The following is a 23,467-nucleotide window of genomic DNA, read 5'->3' as shown; positions in this document are numbered from 1 at the left end:
TTTTGGTTATCATGATACGCATGCATCTTCTTGGAAAAGGTGAGCTTTTTTTTTTTTTTTTTTAAATCTAGTTTATCATTCAAAGTGTTGAGTTCAGAGGCTAAGAAGATAGAATATCTGCTTCTTATAGCTAATTTTTTTTTTTTTAATTTTATTGGGGAATATTGGGGGACAGTGTGTTTTCTCCAGGGCCCATCAGCTCCAAGTTGTCCTTCAGTTTGGTTGTGGAGGGCGCAGCTCAGCTCCAAGTCCAGTTGCCGTTTTCAATCTTTAGTTGCAGGGGTTGCAGCCCACCATCCCGTGCGGGAATTGAGCTGGTGACCTTGTTGTTGAGAGTCGCGCTCTAACCAACAGAGCCATCTGGCCACCCATAGCTAATTGCCTTAAAGAGTGGGTAATTGGTAGTTTATGGGTCAGAGCATTCAGATGTTTTTGCTTTTGGGGTGGCTGTACCAGCATTACCAAGTAAGCTGTGGAGAAGCCTCATTTTAATCCCTGACAGGCGAAAACATCATTTCTGATGGCATAATGAACATAGACCTCAAAACAGTAAGGGGTCATTCTAGGTACTGACAACAGATAATCCAGACTGATTAACTTTTCAGTTAACGGAGGTTTAGAACTAAAGTAATCTACTCATTCTATAGTGGTATTCCATTTTCATTAAAGTCATTTCCTGGTTACAGCTTGAATGAAGGTATTTAACTCTTTGACTAGCTTGTTAAAGTTCATTTTGATTGTACAAATGAACTCAGTTTAGTAGTTTTGGCTTTTGTGGTAAGAGCACATTCAGGCTGACAGAATCTGACAGCAGTATTTGGTCTTAGCACTCACTGTAAATTTTGGTAGTATTCTACATAGCAACCAGAAACTTGAGGATAGCAGTTTTCAAAATAGGAAAACTCAGAATACCAGTTAAGTAAGAATCAAGTCTTTTGATTTAATTTAATCTGTTTTCTTTTTGTATCTTTTATTTATTCTTAGAATAAGATAGCGTCCCCCGCCCCCCAGCATGGTTCAGAATGGTTACAAAATCGCGTGTAACTACTGTGTTTTAAGGCCACTGGATGAAATTGCCTATATGAGGACCCTGCTGTTAGTCTTTTGGAATACCAGCTGATCTTCAAATAGATGGAAGCCTAGCCAGTCAGAAAAGTGGATCATAATTTATATCTTCCTGTTTATGGTACCTAGGGAAATGAGAAGACCAGTGTCAACGTCGATTAGGGTGAAGACCACCTTAAACTTGGAAGAAAGATTTTTCTTTTTTCTTTTTTATTTCATTTATTTTTTTGGAAGAAAGATTTTTAGAAAGAATATCTTGGAAGGCCTTTCCGCTTGTCTGTACAGACGGACTGCCTTTGACCTGGAGGATGCATACACACTCCTAGCAATTCACTTGGGTCACGAAACTTGATGATTTGCTTTTCTAGTCTTCACTGCATTGGTTTTAGGTAACCAGTGCAACTTTGTTGTGTTTAAAAACTTTGTGCAGTGTAATGCAAATAGAAGCCAGGGATTTCAGTCTCAACTGCATCTTAATTTCCTCATGTGCAAAATGGGGGTAATTAAAAACCCAAGAGTCTAATACACATGGCTGTTACTGTGTATGAAAATGCTTTGTCAACCTTACAAAACCTTGCTCCCCCAAGTCTATGGCCAGCAGCATTACCGTCCCCTGGGAGCTTGTTTAGAAATGCAGAGTCTCAGCCCCTACCTGTTGAGTCAAAGTCTACATTTTGATAACACCCTCAGTTAATTTGCATGTGTGTTAAAGCCTGATAAATATTTATATAAGACATAATTTTCTTGGTAGGTTAAATTACCAGGAGGCTATGGATCAAATTTAGAAACTTTTATGTATAAGGTGGCGCCCCTTCAAATTTGAGCTTCTTCTCTTGAACAAGAAATCAACGTGTTCTGCTTTGTAGTGTCAAACTTTTAGGTACTGACTAGATAAAAAGTTAAAAAAAAAAAAGCTTTTAGAAAACACCTTTTTTGATTTTCATTTCTGCAATAATTACAAAGAATTGTTCTACACATTTAAGATATGTTTTCTTTTTGCTCCTGGATCTGGTGGTTACTACAGCAGAGGGGAACACTCTTCTTACCTGTCTGCACACCAGGAATTGGGTGCTCATGTATGCAGTGCCTGGTATATTTTGTGTTCCACTCTTTCTAAAGTACACACCTTACTTTGTTCATTTTGAAGTTGGGATGCATCTTTCAAATGATAGTATGTCATAGATTAACTGCCAGTGTTTCCTTTTTAGCAGCACATAAAATGGTGGTATGTTTTATGAATTGATGGTATCTCGGATGTGATGAAACGTAGTTGGTGGTGGCTTGATTTTGTACGCATACCGTGTTTTCCCGAAAATAAGACCTAACTGGAAAATAAGCCGTAGCATGAATTTTCAGGATGACATCCCCTGAGCATAAGCCCTAATGCGTCTTTTGGAGCAAAAAATTAATATGAGACCCGGTCTTATTTTCGGGGAAACACGGTATCTCAGAAAAATCAGTGGGACAAAGGGTCTAATAATTACAGCCATAACAGTTTCTTTCCAGGGGGTAAAAACATAAGATGTCTAGCAATTTTGAAACTTTGGTGGACTAGAAGTGAGGGTGGGTGTGTTTCAAAAAAGGCAGTGGAAACAAAATGTGAAAATTGGATAAAGTACAGCTAAAATTATTTTTTTTTTAAGAATTGGCACTTTCATGAATTGTCTTTTTTAATCTTTGAAACAATCCTTTGAGGTAGATACTGTTGTCCCTATGAATTTATAGATGAGAAAAATGAGGCTTAGAAGGGAAGTGATGGGGCCTGTGTTCAAACTTTGTTTTAATTTCAGTTCTCAGCTATATTGCTTTCTGTTACGCTACACTGGCTTGTTTACTAGTTGAGGTCCTCACTAATATTTAATATGTCAGTTTAAAAGAGTAATTCACACAGCTAATAATTTTAAACTTTTACTCATTTTAATATTTCAATTTTTTATTACTACTGGAGCTATAAACTGCTGAACTTTAAAAGAAATTGACATTTCAGTTTTTTGGCATTTTGTAAAAAACAGACAAGTGTATACAGGAGAAACCACTTTTTTGGTTAATGTTAATGGTTTCTGGACTCAAGTGTGTCAAGCAAATACGTAAAATGCTCCCTTTTAGAAAGAAGGGAGGACAATTACTAATTTCATCGAATATAACTCCTATGATGTGGAGCTTTGTAGTAAGATCACTGCAGTAAGAGGAGAAATTAAATTATCATTCCTCTGACTTCACTCAGAATTAATAGATATTCCCTGAACTTTTCCTCCTGTTCTGAGACTTTTGAGGAAACTGAGCCATAAATGGATAGAAGTGATTTCCACAATATATAGTTCTTCTATCTGTCTGCGCTTCTCTCAGTTCTTTGATCTGTAGCAGTGGAACGTGTTCTTCCTCCTCCGTGTAGGTGTGGAGTCTCTCAGAACCTGGCCCCACCCCTGGGGTTTTGATTGGGCTTGGCCACTTGCATTTCTGCACTCAGTGAAATCTGCATTTGAGTACTCCAGGTTTGGGTTAACATTCATCTAAAGGAATTCCACAATAAATAACTGCTATTAATCCTTCAGTGTTTGCTCCTTCATTTAGCGAGTAACAGACCTTTTCAGTACTGTTACGTACTAGGTAGTATGTGACAAGAAACCAAAACACAAATTGCCTTGATGATGCTTCTGTTGAACTTAATTACAGTGGTTCTCAGTTATGAATGCTTTTTGGAGGAGAACTGTTTATAACATTTGTGAGAGCCTCTACAGACCAATTAAATCAGAAGCTCTGGGAGCGAGTCCAGACACTTGTAAATTTTACAGAGATTGATGCCGAACACTAATCAGAGAGCCACTGCATTGTGAAAAAGATAGTGTCGCTGGTAGGGCCAGATTGGCTGTATACTTCTATGTTAGAGTTACACCATTTCATTTCATATGTTTCATCTTGATATCACGGATAATGTTAACATGAGAAATACCATGGTAGTGTATAAGCTTTTACTAATTTCATATTACCTTTGCATAAAATGATTTATACTTTACAAAACTTTTTGCACATGCATTATTTCACTGATGTTTGTAACTACTCTGTTTTAAACAAAATTATCCCTGTTTCATAGATAAGAAAATTAAGGCTCAGGTTCAACAATCTGTTCCAAGTCCTGTGACCAGTAAATGTTAGCAGTTGCCATAGACTGTAGGTTCTATGTAATCTGGGTTAGTTCTTTTTCTAAAAGACTGTGTAGCGATGGATACCTTATCTTAAATACTCAAAAAGAAAAAATTAAATTCTACAAAACGTACCCGCCCATTTATACCCCTGTTCTCTCTCTAGGGCCTTCACATTTCTGAGAGACCATTTTTATGATCCTGAACCCAGTATTCTCTTTTACTCTTGGTGTCATTCAGATATCAGACTTCATGTCAACTGTTTTTATTTAGGGTTGTTGACTTACTGAACTTCTTTCTCGTAAGCAAACTGTTTATTGAAACATGATCTATGTGCAGAAAAATGTACAACGCATAAATGTTCATCTTCATGAATTTCCACAAAATGAGTACACCCGTGTCACCATCCACATCGAGAAATGGAGGCCTCCCTTGGCGCCCCCACCTCAAATGGAAGGAAGCTCCTATTCTGCTGAGGTATTAGTAGCCTATTCAGAGTAGAAAACCAGGTAGCTGTATTTAATTTAAGTAGACTGTCTTGTATTAGTGAAAAACAGCCCATCCCAGGGCTACCTTTGAAAATCTAGCCCTTGGCAGTATAACTGAGAACGTAAGGACCAATGGCCAAGTTTTCAGGCCAGAGCAGTCAGCTTCCAGGCGGGCTGAGCAGCTTCTCAGCAAGCCCTTGTAAAGGGTCACTGAGGAAAGAGAACACAGAGCATTGATTTGGCAAGTAAGTCTCTGGCACCAGATTTCTTGCTTGTTGGTGAAACTTCTTATTGCTTCTTCATCTCATTTTCTTCTTCCCATTTTTGCCCACAGACCTTTTGAACTCCTTGTGAGAAATTGGAGCTGAACTGCTCCTCCAGAGCCAGACTTGATTTGTAGATTTGTGAAACACGACAGGTTTATTAGTGGTGTGATCCTTCTAATACTCTTTTTATTATTGACATTGATGATGTAGAGTTGTTTGTTATCTAAACCATATCTTTCCACCTCTGGGTCTCTTACCTGATGATAAAGACAATGGGAGGATCTTTCTTACTTCAGCAGTTCAGTTTTGTAGGATTTCTTTTTTTCTTTCTTTTTTTTCCCTCCATCATTCAGTTTTTGTTGTCATATTTTTTAAACTTCTGCCAAGCACTGTATTTAGTGCTGGGGATATAAAAATGAATACACAGCTTCTGTCAGTTTTACCTTTGCAGTAGGAGGGAGATATTGTCACTGGACATTTTGAAAGATCTTTCTGTCCTCAGAATCCTGTCATACTTTCATCTCTGCTTTGGAATCTCAAAGTGGTGCTTAATTGGCTGTCACTCACTCCTTTTGAACCACTAACAGTCTTGTACTTTGAAGATTCTACTGTGAAAGTCACATCTCATTGGCTGCCAAAACTGTAATTTATCATCTTGATGTCACATGAAACTAAGTTTTATATGCTTTCTAAGTTCCTTCTTGTATATGTTCCTTTGTTCATATTAGCCATGAAATCCTTCTTCTTCTGTGTTAAATTTGAACAGAGAATGATTTTGAAAGTAAGGTGGGCTCTGAATTGGTAATTAAAAAAGTCTAAGAATGAATGTCAAGATACATGAGTACCCCTTTCCGGGCCAGATCTTTAAGAGCTACGAATATCATCTACTTATTTTGCATTTGGAGAACTACCCATTCACAGCTGAGTGTCTGCGACTCCAGCCTCCCGCATGGATTTCTCCCCAGTGAAATTTGGTTGTAGTTACTGGAAATGCTGTGCAGCAGCTAGCTCTCCTCTTCTGATTGGATCTTGCCTTTTACCAGGAGCTTTAAATTTGGTCTAGCGATGTTTGTTTCTTCCTTAAACCAGAAGTCAGTGGTGGGGACAAGCAAGGTTGCCTCTCTACTTTTACAAAAGCAAAGGTGACTCTACTCTTTGGTGAGATTGTGCCAAACTCTCTGTACCATTTCAAGTCATTATACCAGATCTTCTTTTCATTTTGGAAGTCAGGGCGCATTGGCTTTATATGTCCAAGTCTTAACTTAGGATATTTGTAAGAAGAGACATTTAATTTCCTTAGAAGACAGGATATCAGCATGCTTGGCACCATATCAATTCTTTCAATATTCACAGTTTGAGACACTTGAGAGATAAAATCGCTTGCATTAATGATTCAACTTAACGTACTTCCATGTCTCAAAATAATCTGGTATGGGACAGGCAGATCGTGGAAGACAACAGGTAAACACTGCGTAGTGAAAGAATTTCACAGCTAGGTTTGACATGTTTTGAGGGATTCAAAATTAACATTAAGGATGATTGGTGAACTATTGATGCAGTAAGCTGTCAGACAGAGTAAGCTGTGAGAGAGAGGATGGCAGTGGTAGTGCAAGTTGGCAGGCCATACATCCCAAGATAAAACATAGAATAATTGAATTGGATGATGTCAGACCACACTTAGCCCAATATTCAGAAGTAAGGGAGGAGTTTACATAGGCAGTGGTGAAATAGGAAATTCTTTGTAGACTTAACACTTTTCCAACTATACTGTTAGCTCCCATACCTAGGGCTTATTAGGAGTTGTGTTATTATATAGTGTTGGATTTGAGAGTAGAGAAGTGGGACCAAGAGATACAAAGTTGTGGCTGGGCTTTGGGTAGAAGGGGAAAAAAAATGGGGTGGTGGGACATTGGGCATGGTAAGACTGTCCTAAACTCTAACATGAATGTATGTCTGTCTCCCCCATTTGGCAAGACTTTCTGCAGTGTTCCCGCCTGTGTGTTTGTTAATTAGATTGTAATGTCTTGAAAAGGCACAGACACTATCCTGTTCTAATTAGCATCTAGTGTAGTCTGGTGTCCACAGTGATGCCCACTATTATTAGTTAATGATGATTAGTGAAGCTGAAGCTATTTTTTAAACAGGGCCCAAGGGATGCAGACAGTGATGAAAACGACAAAGGTGAAAAGAAGAACAAGGGTACGTTTGAAGGAGATAAGCTAGGAGATTTGAAGGAGGAGGGTGATGTGATGGACAAGACGAATGGTTTACCAGTGCAGAATGGGATTGACGCAGACGTCAAAGATTTTAGGTTTGTATGCTTTACACTTCTGATTTTTGACTGGGGGCTATGGGTTTCTGTTTTGATTTAGTTTTATTTTGATTCTAATTTTCTTCCTTGTTATGTGTCCTTTTTTTAAGACTTGGGTCTAGTGTAGGCCATACCACAAAGATTGTAAATTTCCTGGCAAGGTGGAATTTTCTAAGAGCTGTCAGTGCTTGGTGCTTTGCCAAAACAATAGATTTTGCATTTGTATGGGGCTCTGTAATTTGCAGATTGATTCCATTAAGAGCATTTCATGGTTCTCAAATATCAAAATCACCTGGAATGGGTACCTCGGGACTTTCCCCAAGTTTCTCCCAAATGATTATCTTGGGAGAAACCATGGTTTCTAATGGAAGTTTGGCATATCTCTCTGGCATGTTAGAGTAGAGGGAAAAACAGTTGAGAACTTATTTCATTTGAGCCTCATAAGTTCCCTTTGAAGTAGGTGGCTCAGGTGTCATTTTCCTCATTTTGAAGAACCAGAGATGTGGCTTAAATGACATTTATCACGTCCCTTCCATGGATGCCTCTCATGCCATCTCTGATCATGATTAATTTGCAGGTTGTACCCTGTCATTTAATATACACAGTATTAAAATGAGGTGTATTTGTCTTCTGCATTTGGCAAGTATTCTTCATTTATGTAGGTAACCTTTAGTGATGGTATATAATTTTAAAAATCTAAAAATCCTTGGTCAGTGATGTACAGATAGAGAATTTAATTTTGAATAATTTTAATGTTAGTCTGAAGCTAATGTGTGTGTGTCTAAACACATACACATACATGTCTTATCCTAATATCTACCAAAACCAATGTTAAATGTATATCTTGGGTCATTGTTTGTAGAACATTTAATTATTTAGTATTTCTAATCTAATTTTTATATCTTGTGAGTGTAAACAATTATAGTCTTTCAAAGAAATTTGAGGCAAAGAGTTATAAACACTTACCTAAGTTCTTTCAGATGAGTTACTTTGGGTACCCTCCCACCCTTAATCTCAAGCAGCCTGTAGCAGTGTTTTGTGGTACTTGACTTTGGGGCAGGTGATGGTGGTGGTGAGGGCGCATGTGTCAAGGAACACCAGAGTAGCTTTAATTTGTACTAGCTATAGGATTTGTTTTAGGGGTGAAATGTATAGAATATAGCCACAGGCTACACTCCTTAGACTAGATTCTAATATTCTGTAGTAGTCTGGAATTTCATAGTCTTGCAATCCTTTCATGGAAGGTGGTCACGTGTCCTGGGTTTCCCAGGGCAGTACTTATTTATACCTGTGTCCTAGGATATTTATTAATGCCCCTTTTTGCTCTTAGGAGTGTCCTGGTTTGGATGATCAAATTATATCCTCACATTATTTTTAATTCTTAGAGTTGTCTCCTTAGCAGGGGCCTATCCTAGGTAATGAATTTATTTTGTACTGTTTTATAGTGGTGTGCTTCTTCTGAGTTTTTAGAAGGGGCAAAGGGGAGACAGTTTTAGCATTGGCTGGTATACCCAGATAATATAGAAAAAAAATTTTCACCTATATAAAAATTATTATTTTTTAATAGAATCATTCTCAGATGTGGAATTTCCCCCTTAGAAACTACTTTTCCATTGTTTTTATGTTTAAAGAGCAGATATTGCTTTTGGGGGGCATATTTTACTATTGCATTTTGGGATCTCTGTTTTCATGGATGCCACAGGCAGTGAGTTTTCCAGTTCATCCCGTGTTCCTCGGATCTGAGCCCCTTGGTTAAGGGTTTGGAAATGAATAGCAGTCAAGTCAATTGAAGGGATGGGTTGTGGTGGGAAGGCAAGCAATAGGAGAATCATTGTGTAGGATATAACATGGAAGCTCCCGAAAGGGTCTCTGGTGGTTTTGTAGAAATAGTTGTAAGTACTATTGATGATAAGATAAATCGTGGACATTGTCCTTAAACTTAGGTTGCTGTAGTGTCCCTCCCCGCTCAAATAAGGTTTAATGCCCTTTACTTTCTCTGTTTAGCCGTACCCCTGGTAATTGCCAGAACTCTGCTAATGAAGTGGATCTTCTGGGTCCAAACCAGAATGGTTCTGAGGGCTTAGCCCAGCTGACCAGCACCAATGGTGCCAAGCCTGTGGAGGATTTCTCCAACATGGAGTCCCAGAGTGTCCCCTTGGACCCCATGGAACATGTGGGCATGGAGCCTCTTCAGTTTGATTATTCAGGCACGCAGGTACCTGTGGACTCAGCAGCAGCAACTGTGGGACTTTTTGACTACAATTCTCAACAACAGGTACTGTGTGTGTCTCTGTCACTCCCTCTACTCTCCCTCCAGCCAGCACAGTGAAGTAACTGAGAATGAGGGGGCTGGGAGGAGGGCGGCATCATTTTCGGCTATGGACAGCCGGCTCTTTTTAACCCAACAGTGATGGGGGTTTACACAGCCTCTGTGTCTTCCCCTTCGAGAAGCTGATTTCCCTGCTGAGGTTGTTGGCGAGAGACCGCTTTCCTCTACAACTCCTTTCTTTGGCTTCTCTCTCCCCCCATGGCCTGGGGAGTGGGTGAGGTGGTGTTACCTCTTGTAACACAATCCTCTTGTATTCTAAATTAATCTCTCTGAAGATTACTATGATTGTGATGCTGTTTTGTTTTGTTTTTTTAACTTTAAGTGTGTTTTTCCAGGACCCATCAGCTCCAAGTAGTGTTTCAGTCTAGTTGTGGAGGGCGCAGCTCACAGTGGCCCATGCGGGGATCGAACCGGCAACCTTATTGTTAAGAGCACTGTGCTCTAACCAACTGAGCTAACCGGCCGCCCCCTCTTTCGTTTTTAAAATACGAAAATTGAGTTAATACCTTTCAAAAGAGTTAGAATGTCATTAGGGAAAAAATACACACAAATCACTCAACATAAAATCTGCAGTGAAATTACTTGGCTCTTTTATTCATAAATCCCTGGAAAATACTGCATGTATGCTTTTCTGGTTTTGTAGGCATGGTATGACTAATTCTGGGGTTTCCTATCCTTCCGTTTAACTTTTTTTTTTTAAAGGAAAATCAGCTGTCTGAATTGTGAGAGGGAGTTTCCTGACTTGTTGAGTACCACAGGTTCTCCCTTGGGCTGGAAGCAGTTTGATGGGCCATGAATTTCTGATAACGCCTTAAGTTTTGACTGGAACATAAATATAAACTTCTAGGTTTGAAAGGTTAACATCTTATTTCGAAGTTTAGAAATTCTTTATCTATGGGGGAAATTGACTTCTGGTCTGTGGAGATCAGTTTTATCATTGTCCACTGAGTTGTCATAAATTGCTGATTTTCAGTGAATTCTGATTCATAGACAGTTGGGTAATAAAGCTAACCATATGAAGTTTACAAAAAGAAATCCCTGTAAGGGATTTTGTGATGTGCATGCGGGTATTCTCTGTGCTCATACCAGATGGCTATATTAGGTTTAATTACAAAAGTCTTTTTCCGGAGAGAGTAAACTGATAACAGTGTGCACTATATTCTCCCTGTAGTTCCCGGTAGACGTGCATACTTCTCCGTAAGAATTGGCTTTCTGTGCTTTTTCTTGCCTTAAGAAGTAGTCTTTCATGGTTTTGCCTTTTTTCATAATGAATCCTTAAAGTAGCAGTTTTGAGTGAAGCCAGAAATTACTTTAGGTGCTGAAGATACGTAAGACTTTAAAATATTTTGTTCCACACGAGCAAATACAGGAACATGATATTACGGTGTAGGCTTCAACTAGTCCAGCTTAGAATATTAATGTGGCAATTTCTCACCTAAATTGAGGTTCATGAGTGCAGGCTATTCCTAATCAGGATCCTTTAGCCTAGTTATATCAAGAAGTTTTGTCTGAATTCTTTCTTTTACTCTGTCTTTTTGGTCTGAATTTCCCTAGCAACCCTTAGAACTGTGGCCATTTTTGGTTCTTAGCTTCCACTCCAGTCTAAGCCTTTGCTTGTTATTTAAGAAATGTTTGTCTCCAACCTCTTATGAATGAAAATGTGATTCTCTTTCATTTAATTGTTCTTTACTTCATAATCAGAGTTGAGAGTCTCTTGTGATTGTTGATCTCTAGTTTCAAAATAATTTTGCCAATATTTTGGGAAGCAGGATAATTATTAGAATTTGAACAACAGATGTACTTTTGCACACCCACAAGTAGCACGATTATATCAAACATAACACCCATTCAAATTTATAAAACCTGAGATAACCCTCACCACAAATTCCATTTCAGCAAGTTTTGAACTTACTAATAAGTTTTGAACTTATTACTATTTTGAAAGTCAAACTGTTTTTGGATTCTGGCTTTACATACATGTCTTGGTTGCTGCAACATAGGACATTGTTACACAGAGATATCACCGTCATCTAATGTGATTAATCATTGTTTTATCTCATGGGCCCATAATTCTTGCTTTTCTAAGTAGCTTGTTTTACATATTCTTGTACTAGGCACCCTAATAAGCGTGCCTGAGACCCATTGGCTCAAGACTCCTCCTAAGTATCTTCAAGCCCCTTAACCTCCCAAAGACTCCTACATACAAGCCAGTTGTTGTTACGAAGAACGGATACTTTTTCTGCTGGAAACTGGTGTTTGTTCTTACATGTTATCCCTCCAATCTTTCTTACCCTTTTGCTTTCATCACATTTTATTCCCCTTTCCATTTCTACTAATTTAAATCGTTTTCATTCTTCAAGGTCCAGTACTGTTACCTTTCTTGATCTCCAAATGAAAAAGACATCGTGTGTGGACTTGCCCTTTCTGTTGTAAAATAGAGCAGGTGCAGACATCCACATAAAACCGATGAGCAGCAGCTTGGTGGGTTATTTTAAGGCCACCTGAGAAGCTGTCCTGTCCGCAGCCTCTTTCCTCCCTCCAAGTGTTTTGTCTTTTGATGTGGGTGTTGATTCCCTTGGGGTGCTTAATTTATGAAAAGTCAGGAAGCTGTGCACTTAAGATAGGTGCACTTCTCTATAGGCATTTTATGCATCAATAAAAACTATAAAATGTCAAAAAAGAGCCAAAGGAAAAAAACCCCAAAAGTTGTCATGTCTCCTTTGAACTCTGTTGTGTTTTGTACATCCCTTAAGAAACAGAGTCACCATGTTCTCTGCCTTGTGTTATGATTTACTTGTCTAAGGGCCCTTGCTAGATTGTAAGTTCTTGGGGGTAAGGCCCAGGTTGTCCCCTCTGTGTCCTGTGCTTCGCTTTAGCAGACCCGTTTTCAGGGAACTTTTTCTGTATCCCTATTATGCTATCTCAGAGCATCCCCTATGTGTAGTATTGCTTTCCCAAACTGAAGTTTGAAACTAGCATTCTAAGAGGTCTGGAGACCATTTTTTGTGGACTAGCACATATTCTAATGTGCAAGGCCTTTAGATCTAGCCCACTAGCTTGTGCCTCACAGACAAATAATTAGACCTGTATAATACCCAGGAAATTTACCTCCTGGATTAATACTCTGTTTCCCCGAAAATAAGACCTAGTCGGACCATCAGCTCTAATGCGTCTTTTGGAGCAAAAATTAATATAAGACCCGGTATTATATAAGACCCGGTCTTATAGTAAAATAAGACCGGGTTTTATATTAATTTTTTGCTCCAAAAGACGCATTAGAATTGATGGTCCAGCTAGGTCTTATTTTCGGGGAAACACGATATGATATGTAATCTTTTTGGCGTCACAGCCCTCTGTTGCTATCTGATCAAAAGCCATGGTCCTCTTATCAGAAAAAGGTACATAATTCTTTTGACACCAAATTTTGTGGATAACTTTAAGGAGATCACAGACATAAACTTATGTTCACATTTTTTGTTCTCACCTGTAGCCACGCATATTTCATGAATGGGACAGCTTCCCTCACCCCATGGCTCTCAGTTCAGTTATTGTGACTCATTTGGTCATTTACATAGTGCTAGGAAGTACTTGATGACAAGTGATAAGGCCATTCATTCATGCCAGTTTGTTCTCTGGGGAGGGAAAAGGTGGGTCTTCAGCTCTGCCTACAAGACCTGTTCATACCAGGAAAAGAGTCAAAATTCCATTGGAAGAAACAGTAAAACTAAAAGCTTAAAATTAGAAATTAACAGGTAGGTGTTTAGTAGATGACGCAGAAGCAATCACCTTAGGTGATAATTGAGGCTGAAAAAAAGTGAGGTTGCATGGATAGTGTGTGACGTGTTTTGCCGACTTTGCTGTGCTGCTTTATAGGCAATGACAAAACATTTTAAAGAAGGAATGACAATTATTGTGGTTTAGTTTTTTGTGCTGTTAGTTTATAGTAGTTTTAGTAATTCTTTTATCCATATCCAATTCTTTTATCTGTTAACTATTGTGCCCTTCCAGGAACCTTAGGTTCTACCATAGTGAACAGAGCTAGTGTTCATAGAAAGACTATCGTACGTGAAACAGTTGTGGGACACTTGAGGAATTACGTGCCAAATTAGTTGGTTAGTAATGTTGTCAGACCAGGGGAGGGCTGGATGAGGACCAAGATTGCACAGATCTAGCCTGAAAGACAGGTGGAGTATATATTGCTGCATTGAAGAAGGCAGAGGTATGGAGATGGAAATGCCTGGTGTTCCAGGCCAACAAGAATAGAAGATGCGTGTAGATGGGGGAAAGGTGATAGGTATTTGATAACTGAGTCCAGATCACAAAGGCCTTGAGCGCCAGGCCTGAGTCTGAGGCAGTATTGATTGTGAGTACTGAATGAGCTCCAGTATGGCACGTAGTTTTGAGTTATTTGTTATAAGTGGTAGGGTAGCTTTATTTGTGATTTTTATGAGGAGTTCTGGTTTGGAAATTGATAAAGTAATTCCTTTTTTTGTCCTATTTCCTTTGGATCAGGATTTTGCTTTAATATGATCAGTTGGTTTCATAAAACTGTTACTATGAGCTTGTATTGGGGTACTTATATAATACATATAGAGCAGCCTCAAAATACAGAAAGGATTATTTTTATGTAGTTCATTACAGGCTTAATAGTACTTGTCTAGTCACTGTTAATCATAAATTAACCTTTCTAAGATTTATTTAGAGCAGAGATTCCTTTTTTTTGGTGACATGAACTCCTGTGGACTGAATTCTCAGAATAATGTTCTAAAATGTATAAGTAGGATTACAAAGGAAGCCAGTTATATAAAAATAGCAGCAAAATATTTTAACGATAAGTTTAATGATGTGCTTTATTATATGATACATGAAAAAGAAGTAGGTGTACTATCATAATGAACACAAACAAGATTTGAGATGTCTGAAGTAACCTGAAAATGTTATGTGATTTCTGTTGGTGATTAAGTCACAGATATTAATATGGTTTGTTGCTTATAATCATAATTGAAGGATATGCTAAATTTTTTGAAACTGAAGATAATTTTACCTATACCAAGTACAAAAATCTGGAGTTGAGCCCTAATTCAGGGGAGTTTGAAATGCTCATTGGTATTTCTGGAGTACTTTCCCTTTTTCCTCACACTTTCCCCTTACTGTCTTCTCCTTAATCCCAGAAAACACAGTGAACAATGCATATATAGTGTGTTCATACCATTTTGTTATGATGCTTGAGTAACATTCTTTATTTTAATAAAGAGTTTTAAAACCATTATTTCCCTAAGTATATTTTATAAAATTATTGCTAGGTTTCTTTATGTTACAATCCTATATAGCAGAAACCAAAGCCAGGATTATGTTGGTGTAGATTAATCAGATTAGTTGTAGATATCGTTTATTTAGAATTTAAAAATAGCCTAATGTAGCATGTTTTACAAAATTGTATAGTGATATACTTAAAACTGTCACCTGTGAAGCATGAGTTTTTAATAAAGAGAAAATACTCTGAAAGTCATAATTGTAATATACTATATTCACAACCCTAGTCAGATGGAAGAGGAAATTGGTATGCATTGCTTTTAAGTGTGGTAGTGATTAAATGTCATTCTTACGATGCCAAGTATGTACATGGTTTTCATATTGGTATTTAATATTCTTGGCTTTCTTTTCAGTTTACAAATGAAAGGATTGTTCTATTAGTGTCATGTATATAATCGCTGTTAAAATGCTGATGTTAGCTAGCAATTTAGTCAATTGAAGCTTATATCTATTGTTATTTGACTTGAAATTTTATGGTCTGATTTTCTTCAAAAGATTGATTTACTTGGAGGAAGGGTATGTTTTGTTTTTCCCATCTTATGTAGAAATCATTTATTTTCGGATGAGATTCTTTACCTTTTAAAGAAATGTATTTTTCACTTTGGAAATTCAGCAGCATGGTTTGTATGTACCTGTTAAGCCAGAATTCATTGTAATAATTAGTTGATCATTTAACTTGGTTTAAGTGTTAAGCAGTTGTTCAAATAACCTGCTCAAAAATGGGCTTTGGTCTTGAAGCTTTAAACAATAGCAAACTTTTACAAATTTTATGCACGGAGGACTGGCTCCGAGATACACTTTTTAATTAAAAATTTATAGTCCCACCATTAATGTAATACTTTTAGTGCTTCAAAGGGCTTTTCTCTGTGAATCCTGACAACAGCCCCATGAGATAGGACAGCTATTATTTTTACAGATAAGAAAATTAAGACATCAAGAAGCTAAGACACCTACTGAAGGTCATATTCTACAAGCTGTGCAGATATCTGTGTTTTGGTCTGTAGCTCAAGGCTGTTTCCTGTGGACTTAGTACTAGGAGCACAAAGCCTTTTGATATGTGGAGTTGTCTCACCTTCAAATTCAGCTGCATTCAGTTTGTCCTGCATTGAGATATTGTAAAAAGTACTCATCAATACCAACAAAAAAGTGGTTTTTTTCTTCCTTCCCTGTTACTTTTGTGAACTGCTGAGAACAGCTGGTGTTCATGAACTCGTTGGGATTTTGCCTTTAACTTGGAAGAGTCTTGACCTCTGCTTTCCCTGTCCTGGGCTGCCTTGTTGGGGGAAGAGCTATACGAGACAACTCAACAGAAGGACTGTGTGTCTGTGTGGGGGCTCTCTTCCTGTTCATCAGAAAGAACATCAGACACTAAAGAAAGTTCTAAGTCGTTAACATGTATTAATTGTAATACCTCCAACAACCTTAGGTGTTAGACATACCTTTACTGTCCCTATTAGAGAGAGGAGAAGATTGAGGCATGAGAGATTGTCTTGCTCAAACTCACATAGAAAGTCAGCAGTGGAGCTGAGATGTGGATCCAGACTTCCTGGCCCAAGAGTCTGTGCTCTTATCCCCTGTCCACTATGTGTATCACCTTAAACTGGTAAAAAGCCAGGGCTGGCAGTACATTTTATTTGGGGGGCGCCAGGAGAGGAGCATAGTCTTTTACATTTATTAGTTCCATATTTAGATATTACTCCTCCATATTCTGAAAACAATAATATTTTATGTCACCAATTATTGATAACAGTAATAATAGTAGTAGCTATATTTTATAACATGCCAACTGTATATCAGTTACTACATGAGTGTTTTTGACTGCCCAGATTTTTTTCTGGAATAAAAACCCTGCAAGGGTATCTTTTGTAAGTTCATATAGTGGCAGAGAAGGGAGTCAAACCAGCTTGCTTGTGTAGTTCTCAAATTATGCCTTCAATTTTATTAAGAACCTTGACAAGCTTGAAATAGTTGATGTATTTTCCTCTGTGTTCAGTCTCTGGAACAACTTATGAATTTTACCCAAGTAAATTATAATCAGTAGTGGCACATTTATCATTATACCAACCTTAAAATAAGCATTTTCTCCAAATCTCACAGTATTGTGTTAATCAGTTACGATTAGTTTGCTTTGTGAAAATGATGAAAATGTTTACGGAGCTCAGTGCTTTGCCCAGCAGATGGCATTTGTATGAGTTTTTCAGGATCCTTTGGAATCTATCACTTGCCAATTACCCAATTTTGTTTTGAATACCCTGTATTTCCAGTTAATATTGGACCATTTACATAAAGAGAATTGCCAGGATTCCTACTGTAATCTATGCTATAATCAAGTCTGCCTGCTGTAGCTGCATAATTTACTTTTGTTAATTGTTTACTGCAAAATGCACTGAAAAATAATTCTCTATTCATCACAGCCACTGAGATATTAACCAACTCTCAAACACAGGATATATGGAAGTTCTTGTCAAAGGGCCTGTATTTTTTCAGTTAAAAGTTATGCGTCCTACTCTTAAAGGGTGGTAACAAAGTGTAGTTAGAACCACAAACTCATTTATGTGGAATGATTATTTTCATGATATTCGCACACACACAGTATTTGTATATTTATAGCTAGAGTACACATACATATAATGAGTTACATGTAATGGTAAAAACATACGAAGTGAGAAGTCAAATGGAATGGCATTGGAATACTGTTTTTGGTTAATAAATCAAGATAACCTCACGATTTATGTTCTGAACACACCATTTTTATTTTCCTAGCTCTATGTCACAGCATCTAGCTAATAATGTGCTAAAAAAAATATTTGTGGAATGAAGTGAGTTACTTTGTTTATAGCAGGATAGAGCAAACAGGTTAGCTATAAGCAACATCTCAGATGTTAAATATTTCAAAACATTTTATGTTAGGAAAATTCCAGAGACCCATTAAAGAGACAGTAGATGTTTAGTGGAACTATGAGTTAATTTTTTACAACCTTGGTAAAACTTTAAAAATCAACTTTCCACTATTTTACTTGTTTTCTGCCTCTTGGCTGCCCCTCTTGGGTGGACTGTCTCCTGCTGGTAGGAATACTATGAGAATGTCCTTTAGCTATAACAGAAATGTGAAACCAACTTGGCAAAAACCCCAAGATCACAGTTAGTGCACATTACTGATTGGCTCCCTTCCTGATAGTGAACAATTGTTTTGATATGTTTATCAATAGAGTCCAATATTTCATTTGAAGACTTGATATTTAATCAATACCTATAAAGTAGTGCTGTCTTTTTACCAGTATCATAATGAAGTTTTTTTTAACCTTTGAAAATAAAAAACAAGACTCAGAAGTGTTCTTGAAATCTGTACATGGTTACTTTTGACATTCATACTGTAAAAGCAAAGACTAGTTTTACTCTGGTTTTTAGAAAGATAAATTTATAGAAAGAGAGGTAAGAGGTGAAGTTGGCCAGTGTGTTCAAAATATTCACCTTTTGTTTTCTTTTTATTTAAAATCAGTCTACTCAGATCTTTGAGGCATAGCGGTAGCCAAATCATAGGATAAAGTCTTTCCATTAAAAGTTCAGTCGTGACAATAATTAAACTGAGTTGGCGGAATGACATTATCTTCTGATGTCTGAAAGAATCTCTTTATGAGGACATCTGTAATTCAAGATCCATGGTGTCTATTATATATCATCTAGTGATGTCAGCAGAGCTGTTGAAAAGTGCTGTAGAAAGAGCAGGTAGGTTGAAGGTCCTTTCTTGGGAGGTCCTTTCAGTAAGTGCTGTCAGTCTGATTCTAGCAAAGAAAGAAGTCTTCAGTATGACTGCGTACAAGGAGGCATGTCAAAACAATCCAAAATCAGGTTACTTGCATCTCCTTTTTTTGTACCAATACTATTCATACAAAAATGTGTGAACATTTTATTTATTGTTGTATTCCTAGTTCCTTGCACAGTGCCTAGAAGGTTTTACTTATTTCATAAATGTTTGTAGGATGAACAAGTGAATGATTGACTTTGTATTAAAATAGAACCTTGGGATACTTTTAGTGTTAAGGCCTTTGAACTCCTTCCCTTTTCTTGGGAGCTAAGAAGTGTGCTGGGTCTGAGCTCGTAGTCCAAGTTTTGTTAGTAGTAGCTGTACTTCTGTTGTTTTATTTTCTACGTATAAAGGATAGGTATCGAGGAAGCGCGGGAGCCCCCAAAAGTTGGGCAGTTGTCCCATTTACTCATTATGATAAGTCACTAGTCGAGGCAGGTATTCACTATCATTTCCCCAGGAAGAGGCAGTCGGAGGATGAAACGAATACTTTTCATTTTCGTTTCCAAAATGTGCGTAGGTGAGGATTCATTCAGTGTTGGGGGGTGGGGGGCGGTGCGGGTCTCAAAAGGACTGAAGGGCAATAGCAGCATGGGGCAACTTGGTAAGTCACTTTGTAGAACCTTTGTTTAATTTTTCAGTGTGCCTTGGATCAGGCAGCACCGTCAGTCCTGTTGACAACCACTAGGGCATTTGTATGTGTGCGTGGTTCAGGGGACAGATAACCTGTGAAGTAGTCAGCACGTGGGTGCTGGGCATCAAATTGAGGCAAAGAGAGAGAGAGAAAGCAGAACAATAAAGCCTCGCGATACCATGCAAATGGAGTAGAGTATTAGAGCATTTTTGTTTCAAGAATCATGCCTAAACAGGTCTTATAGAAGTTTTGACTCAGAGAGGGTTTCAAGTTATTCCCGAGAGAGTTTCTCTAACCTCACCATGTCTTTTTCTTAACCTCAGCTGTTCCAAAGACCCAATGCCCTTGCAGTCCAGCAGTTGACAGCTGCGCAGCAGCAGCAGTACGCACTGGCAGCCGCTCACCAGCCTCACATCGGTAAGTCGTGAAGCCTGTAGCTCCCTTCTTATCGCTGTGGCCACCATTTGAGGATGCTGGCTGCTGTGAAAAAGTCCCAGATGATAGGAGTCCAGACAAATCCCTCCGTGTAAAATGGCCTCTTCCTCTAATCCAGTTGTCTCTAGCTACATTCTTTATTTTTGCCACACCTTCTAGACTTCAGCTCATAAGAGTATCCAACTATTTCTCTACCTCAGCTGTTCCAAGATTTAAAGTATTTACTACAGTAATGACTAGCATCAACTCTGTTGGTAAGAATGGATGAAATCAATTAAATGACAATAGTTTTGTACATGTTGGGGTTGTATAGACTGAATATATCAACTTCTCTTCTTATCAAGTAGCAATTTAGTACCTATAAACCCATTTTCCTAGCAGCATATATTGAAAATGTTATAGTCTCATGTAATTACTGGTTTTTAAAATAGCTTTGCCCTTCTTCTGTAGCAGTTGTTAAATTTTTGATATGCATATTTTTGCCCTCGCCTGACCTTTTAGAGGTCTCTGAAACAACATGCTGTAAATGTAAACAAGTATAAGTAGAATTTTTGTTCTTGAATGTGCCGAAATGTATGATTGAATCTAAAGGAGATCACCAATCACGGTGGTGGTCTACGGCAGAAGGAAAGACTTGCTTCCAACCTCGATACAGTAGGGCCAGGCATAGAGGCCTTTGCCTGGGCCTGCTATTGTATCATTGGAGACAGTTGTCTTTATACGTAAACACCCACATTTACTTTGAGGAAACCTGTTTGGAAAATTGTTTTAAATGGAAATAGATCCTTCCCTGAATCCCATTACAAAATCTTTTCAATTGCTCTATTTTACCCTGTTATAATTATAATCACCTTTTACAAATTGTGCTGAATTTAAAATTGCATAACAATTTTACTTGAAATTTTTAGCAAAGGTTAAAAAAAAAGGTGAAAGATAAATGTCACCATAGTCTTTAGTATAGGGATTATTTTTTCTTTTTAAAATTCCTCTTTAGTCTCAACCTATCTTGTCTTTTTTTCTTTTTTTCCCCTACCTACAGCCTGGAACAAATAGCCAAACTGTGTAGGTATTTGGTAGGGCTGCAGTTTTAGTCAAGTTTGTTTTTACTGACAGGTATGTTTTCAGCAGGTTTAGCTCCCGCTGCGTTTGTCCCCAATCCGTACATCATCAGTGCTGCTCCCCCAGGGACGGACCCCTACACGGCTGGATTGGCTGCAGCAGCGACCCTAGGTGAGACGTTCTGCTGCGTGAGGGATCGTCTCACCTGCTAAACGTCGTTTGAGATGGGCATGGGTCCTTGTACTCTCACCAGTCACGTCTCCAGTGAGGATTTCTCTCCTGACTCCCAGTGCCATCTGCCTGCCAGCCAGATAGCTCTGCTGAGCTGTAACTTCACACTTGAATATGTCCGAAGGCAAACTAGTCAACTGCCTCCTGTATCGGTGTTTTTGATCCATGAAGCCACCAGTTCATCATAGATATTTTGGGAATCTCCCCTTATCTAGTTCTCTAGTCTGTCACGGTTCAGGTCCTAATATGTTTTACCCAGACTTTTGCAGCTGCTGTCTCACATAGTCCTAATTTCCTTGCTTCTTTCCCCTCATCTGTGTCCTTAAATTGTACAAGAAAACTGTCTCAAACACAAATCTTATCCTCTTTTCCTTCTGCTTAAGCCCTTCATTGCTTTCTGTCTTACGCTCCCTAATATAGCGTACCATGGTTAGTATCAGGCGTGGCTGATCATTGTAACCTACTTGGGTAGTGGGGTGGTGGTGTATTGTTCTTTGGAGTCAGTGTTTTTCAGGAGCTGCCGTGGCATTCTGAGGATTAGCGAGGATTGGGGCCCACTGTGTATAGGAATCGCTCTATGACTTGTATGTGGGTGTCTTTACATGTGCACCACTTTCGTCCCTCATACTGTCTACCATTGGCTCACACCATTCATTTTAGCAATGCGAAACTGATTTTAGCTTGTAGATATCACTCTGGTCTCGGTCTCTGTGTCTTTGGACACTGGTTTCCTTAGTCTACTGTGGTAGATTCTCTTCCCATTCTTTGCCTGGGAAGCTTCTGACCTGGCATTGCCACCTCTAGAAAGCCTTGCTTTGCTAACTCTCCGCTGTTCTTTCTCTGTTACTTACTGCTTTGTATTTATTTTCTCTCCCCACCAAGACTGAACTCTTTCAAAAAGGCAGACACTTTTGTTACGTGACTCTGTGTGGCACAGTTGCTGTCACCATAGTGGGGTCATAAAGGTATGGTATTTGAACTTAGTGTTAGGACACACTAAATGCCTTCCAAAGTAAATATTCTTTGGGAACAGATTCATCCCGTCATGTTAATCTTGACTAAATATTACTGTAAGATTTCGCTTATGTGTAGCATGTGATTTGCAATTATGAACTCAAGTGCTGTATAGAAGTCTGTATTATTTTCTTTAGAATTGTTCATATTTGGACATGGGCTGTGATGGGAACGTATGTAGTATCGTTCTCCTACCTGCCTTGGCCTTTGGGGAAGAAATAGAAAGCCCTTCCTAGCAGAATTGAACCCTTATTAACTGTTTGCCAGGCATTGTGCTGAGTGCTTTTCTTTCATATGAGTTGTTACATGACGATTTTACAGATTGGGACTTGGGGGCTCAGAGCTGTCTTGTTTGAGATCACACAATTTAAATATTATAGAGTTGGGGTTGGAACTAGCTCTAACTCAAAGCCCAGGCATGCACTTCAGTATACTATATATTAAGAATATCTATGTGATCTTAAATTCTTTTCTGGACTTTCTTTCCTCTGCTAACTAACTTTTCCTCAAATAACTTATTACATGTTATTTGAAACGGAGAACTTGTCTAAAGTATGACATATTTGTCCTCACTGAGATCATAGTCTGGTGAACAGAATCTTGCTTTTTGTACTGTCAGCTGAGCCAGACTGAAAATGACGTAAGTGCTTTCACACAGAACCGGAAATGTTAACTGCCCAAACTATGAAACTGCTTATTCTTAGGGAGTGTTAATTACTCAGGAATTGAAACAGGCGTCCTGATGAGTCAATTTAAGTAATGATGCACCCTGGTGTATTTTCCTAAACTCAGTCATAGGCCATAAGACCAGGGAAAGTAGTAGGAATGTCAGTTGAAAAAAATTAAAGGATATTTTAAAAATTTATGGTAACAGCAGTCTTGCCCAATAGAGGTTTGCTTTGTTGGCTTTTGTGGGAGCCTTGGGAATATCATTGCAGATTTTAGCCCAGCCTTTTAAGATAGATGTGGCAACACCCTACCACCTGTTCCACCCATTTTGCAGGTAAGGAAACTAAGGCGCAGGTAGGGTCTTCATTATGTTTTATCTTTCATTCTCTTAACTGCCCAAGATCGTTCTTTATAAACACAGGGCAGAAGAGTTTGGGATCCAAGTCTTTCTTTAACTTGGAAGTATGCTTTTTAGACTAGGTTCTGATAAAAGTGTTAAACCATTGCTTATTACATTAAAATAGCTCAATTGTAACATACCTTTTTTAAGCATACATAGTGTTTGCCAGTGGGCACCCTTATAAAGGGAGCTTCTTGATCTTGGCTAAGCCTACAGATACTGAAAAAACCAAAGTAGAAATGTCAGAGCCATATTGGACAGTGGTCTAATTTGACTTGTATTTTAGAAGCTTAAAATGAAGAAACAGA

The 23,467-nt window shown here is 38.3% G+C and overlaps 1 protein-coding gene and 1 non-coding gene across 18 annotated transcripts in view; one reads left to right on the top strand and one right to left on the bottom strand.

The window, feature by feature from the left end:
- The window catches only part of PUM1 (pumilio RNA binding family member 1), a 111,302-nt gene that overhangs the window by 45,059 nt on the left and 42,776 nt on the right, over positions 1-23,467 (top strand). For 8 of the 17 annotated variants that reach the window (XM_033113747.1, XM_033113748.1, XM_033113746.1 and 5 more), the window contains 4 exons: positions 7,104-7,270; positions 9,275-9,545; positions 19,675-19,768; positions 20,900-21,016. In XM_033113747.1, the coding sequence (XP_032969638.1) occupies positions 7,104-7,270; positions 9,275-9,545; positions 19,675-19,768; positions 20,900-21,016 (649 nt within the window). The remainder of the gene's footprint in view (positions 1-7,103; positions 7,271-9,274; positions 9,546-19,674; positions 19,769-20,899; positions 21,017-23,467) is intronic. The other 9 variants (XM_033113753.1, XM_033113756.1, XM_033113752.1 and 6 more) reach the window with 5 other exon arrangements.
- On the bottom strand, positions 9,990-10,063 carry TRNAK-CUU (transfer RNA lysine (anticodon CUU)). Its single transcript has one exon. It is a non-coding gene; the product is annotated as a tRNA-Lys (tRNA).

The sequence above is a fragment of the Rhinolophus ferrumequinum genome, chromosome 9 (genome assembly GCF_004115265.2).
Source record: "Rhinolophus ferrumequinum isolate MPI-CBG mRhiFer1 chromosome 9, mRhiFer1_v1.p, whole genome shotgun sequence".
NCBI classification, from domain to species: domain Eukaryota; kingdom Metazoa; phylum Chordata; class Mammalia; order Chiroptera; family Rhinolophidae; genus Rhinolophus; species Rhinolophus ferrumequinum.
The sequence above is the reverse complement of the archived record's forward strand: the minus strand, read 5'-3'. Positions and strand labels throughout refer to the sequence as shown.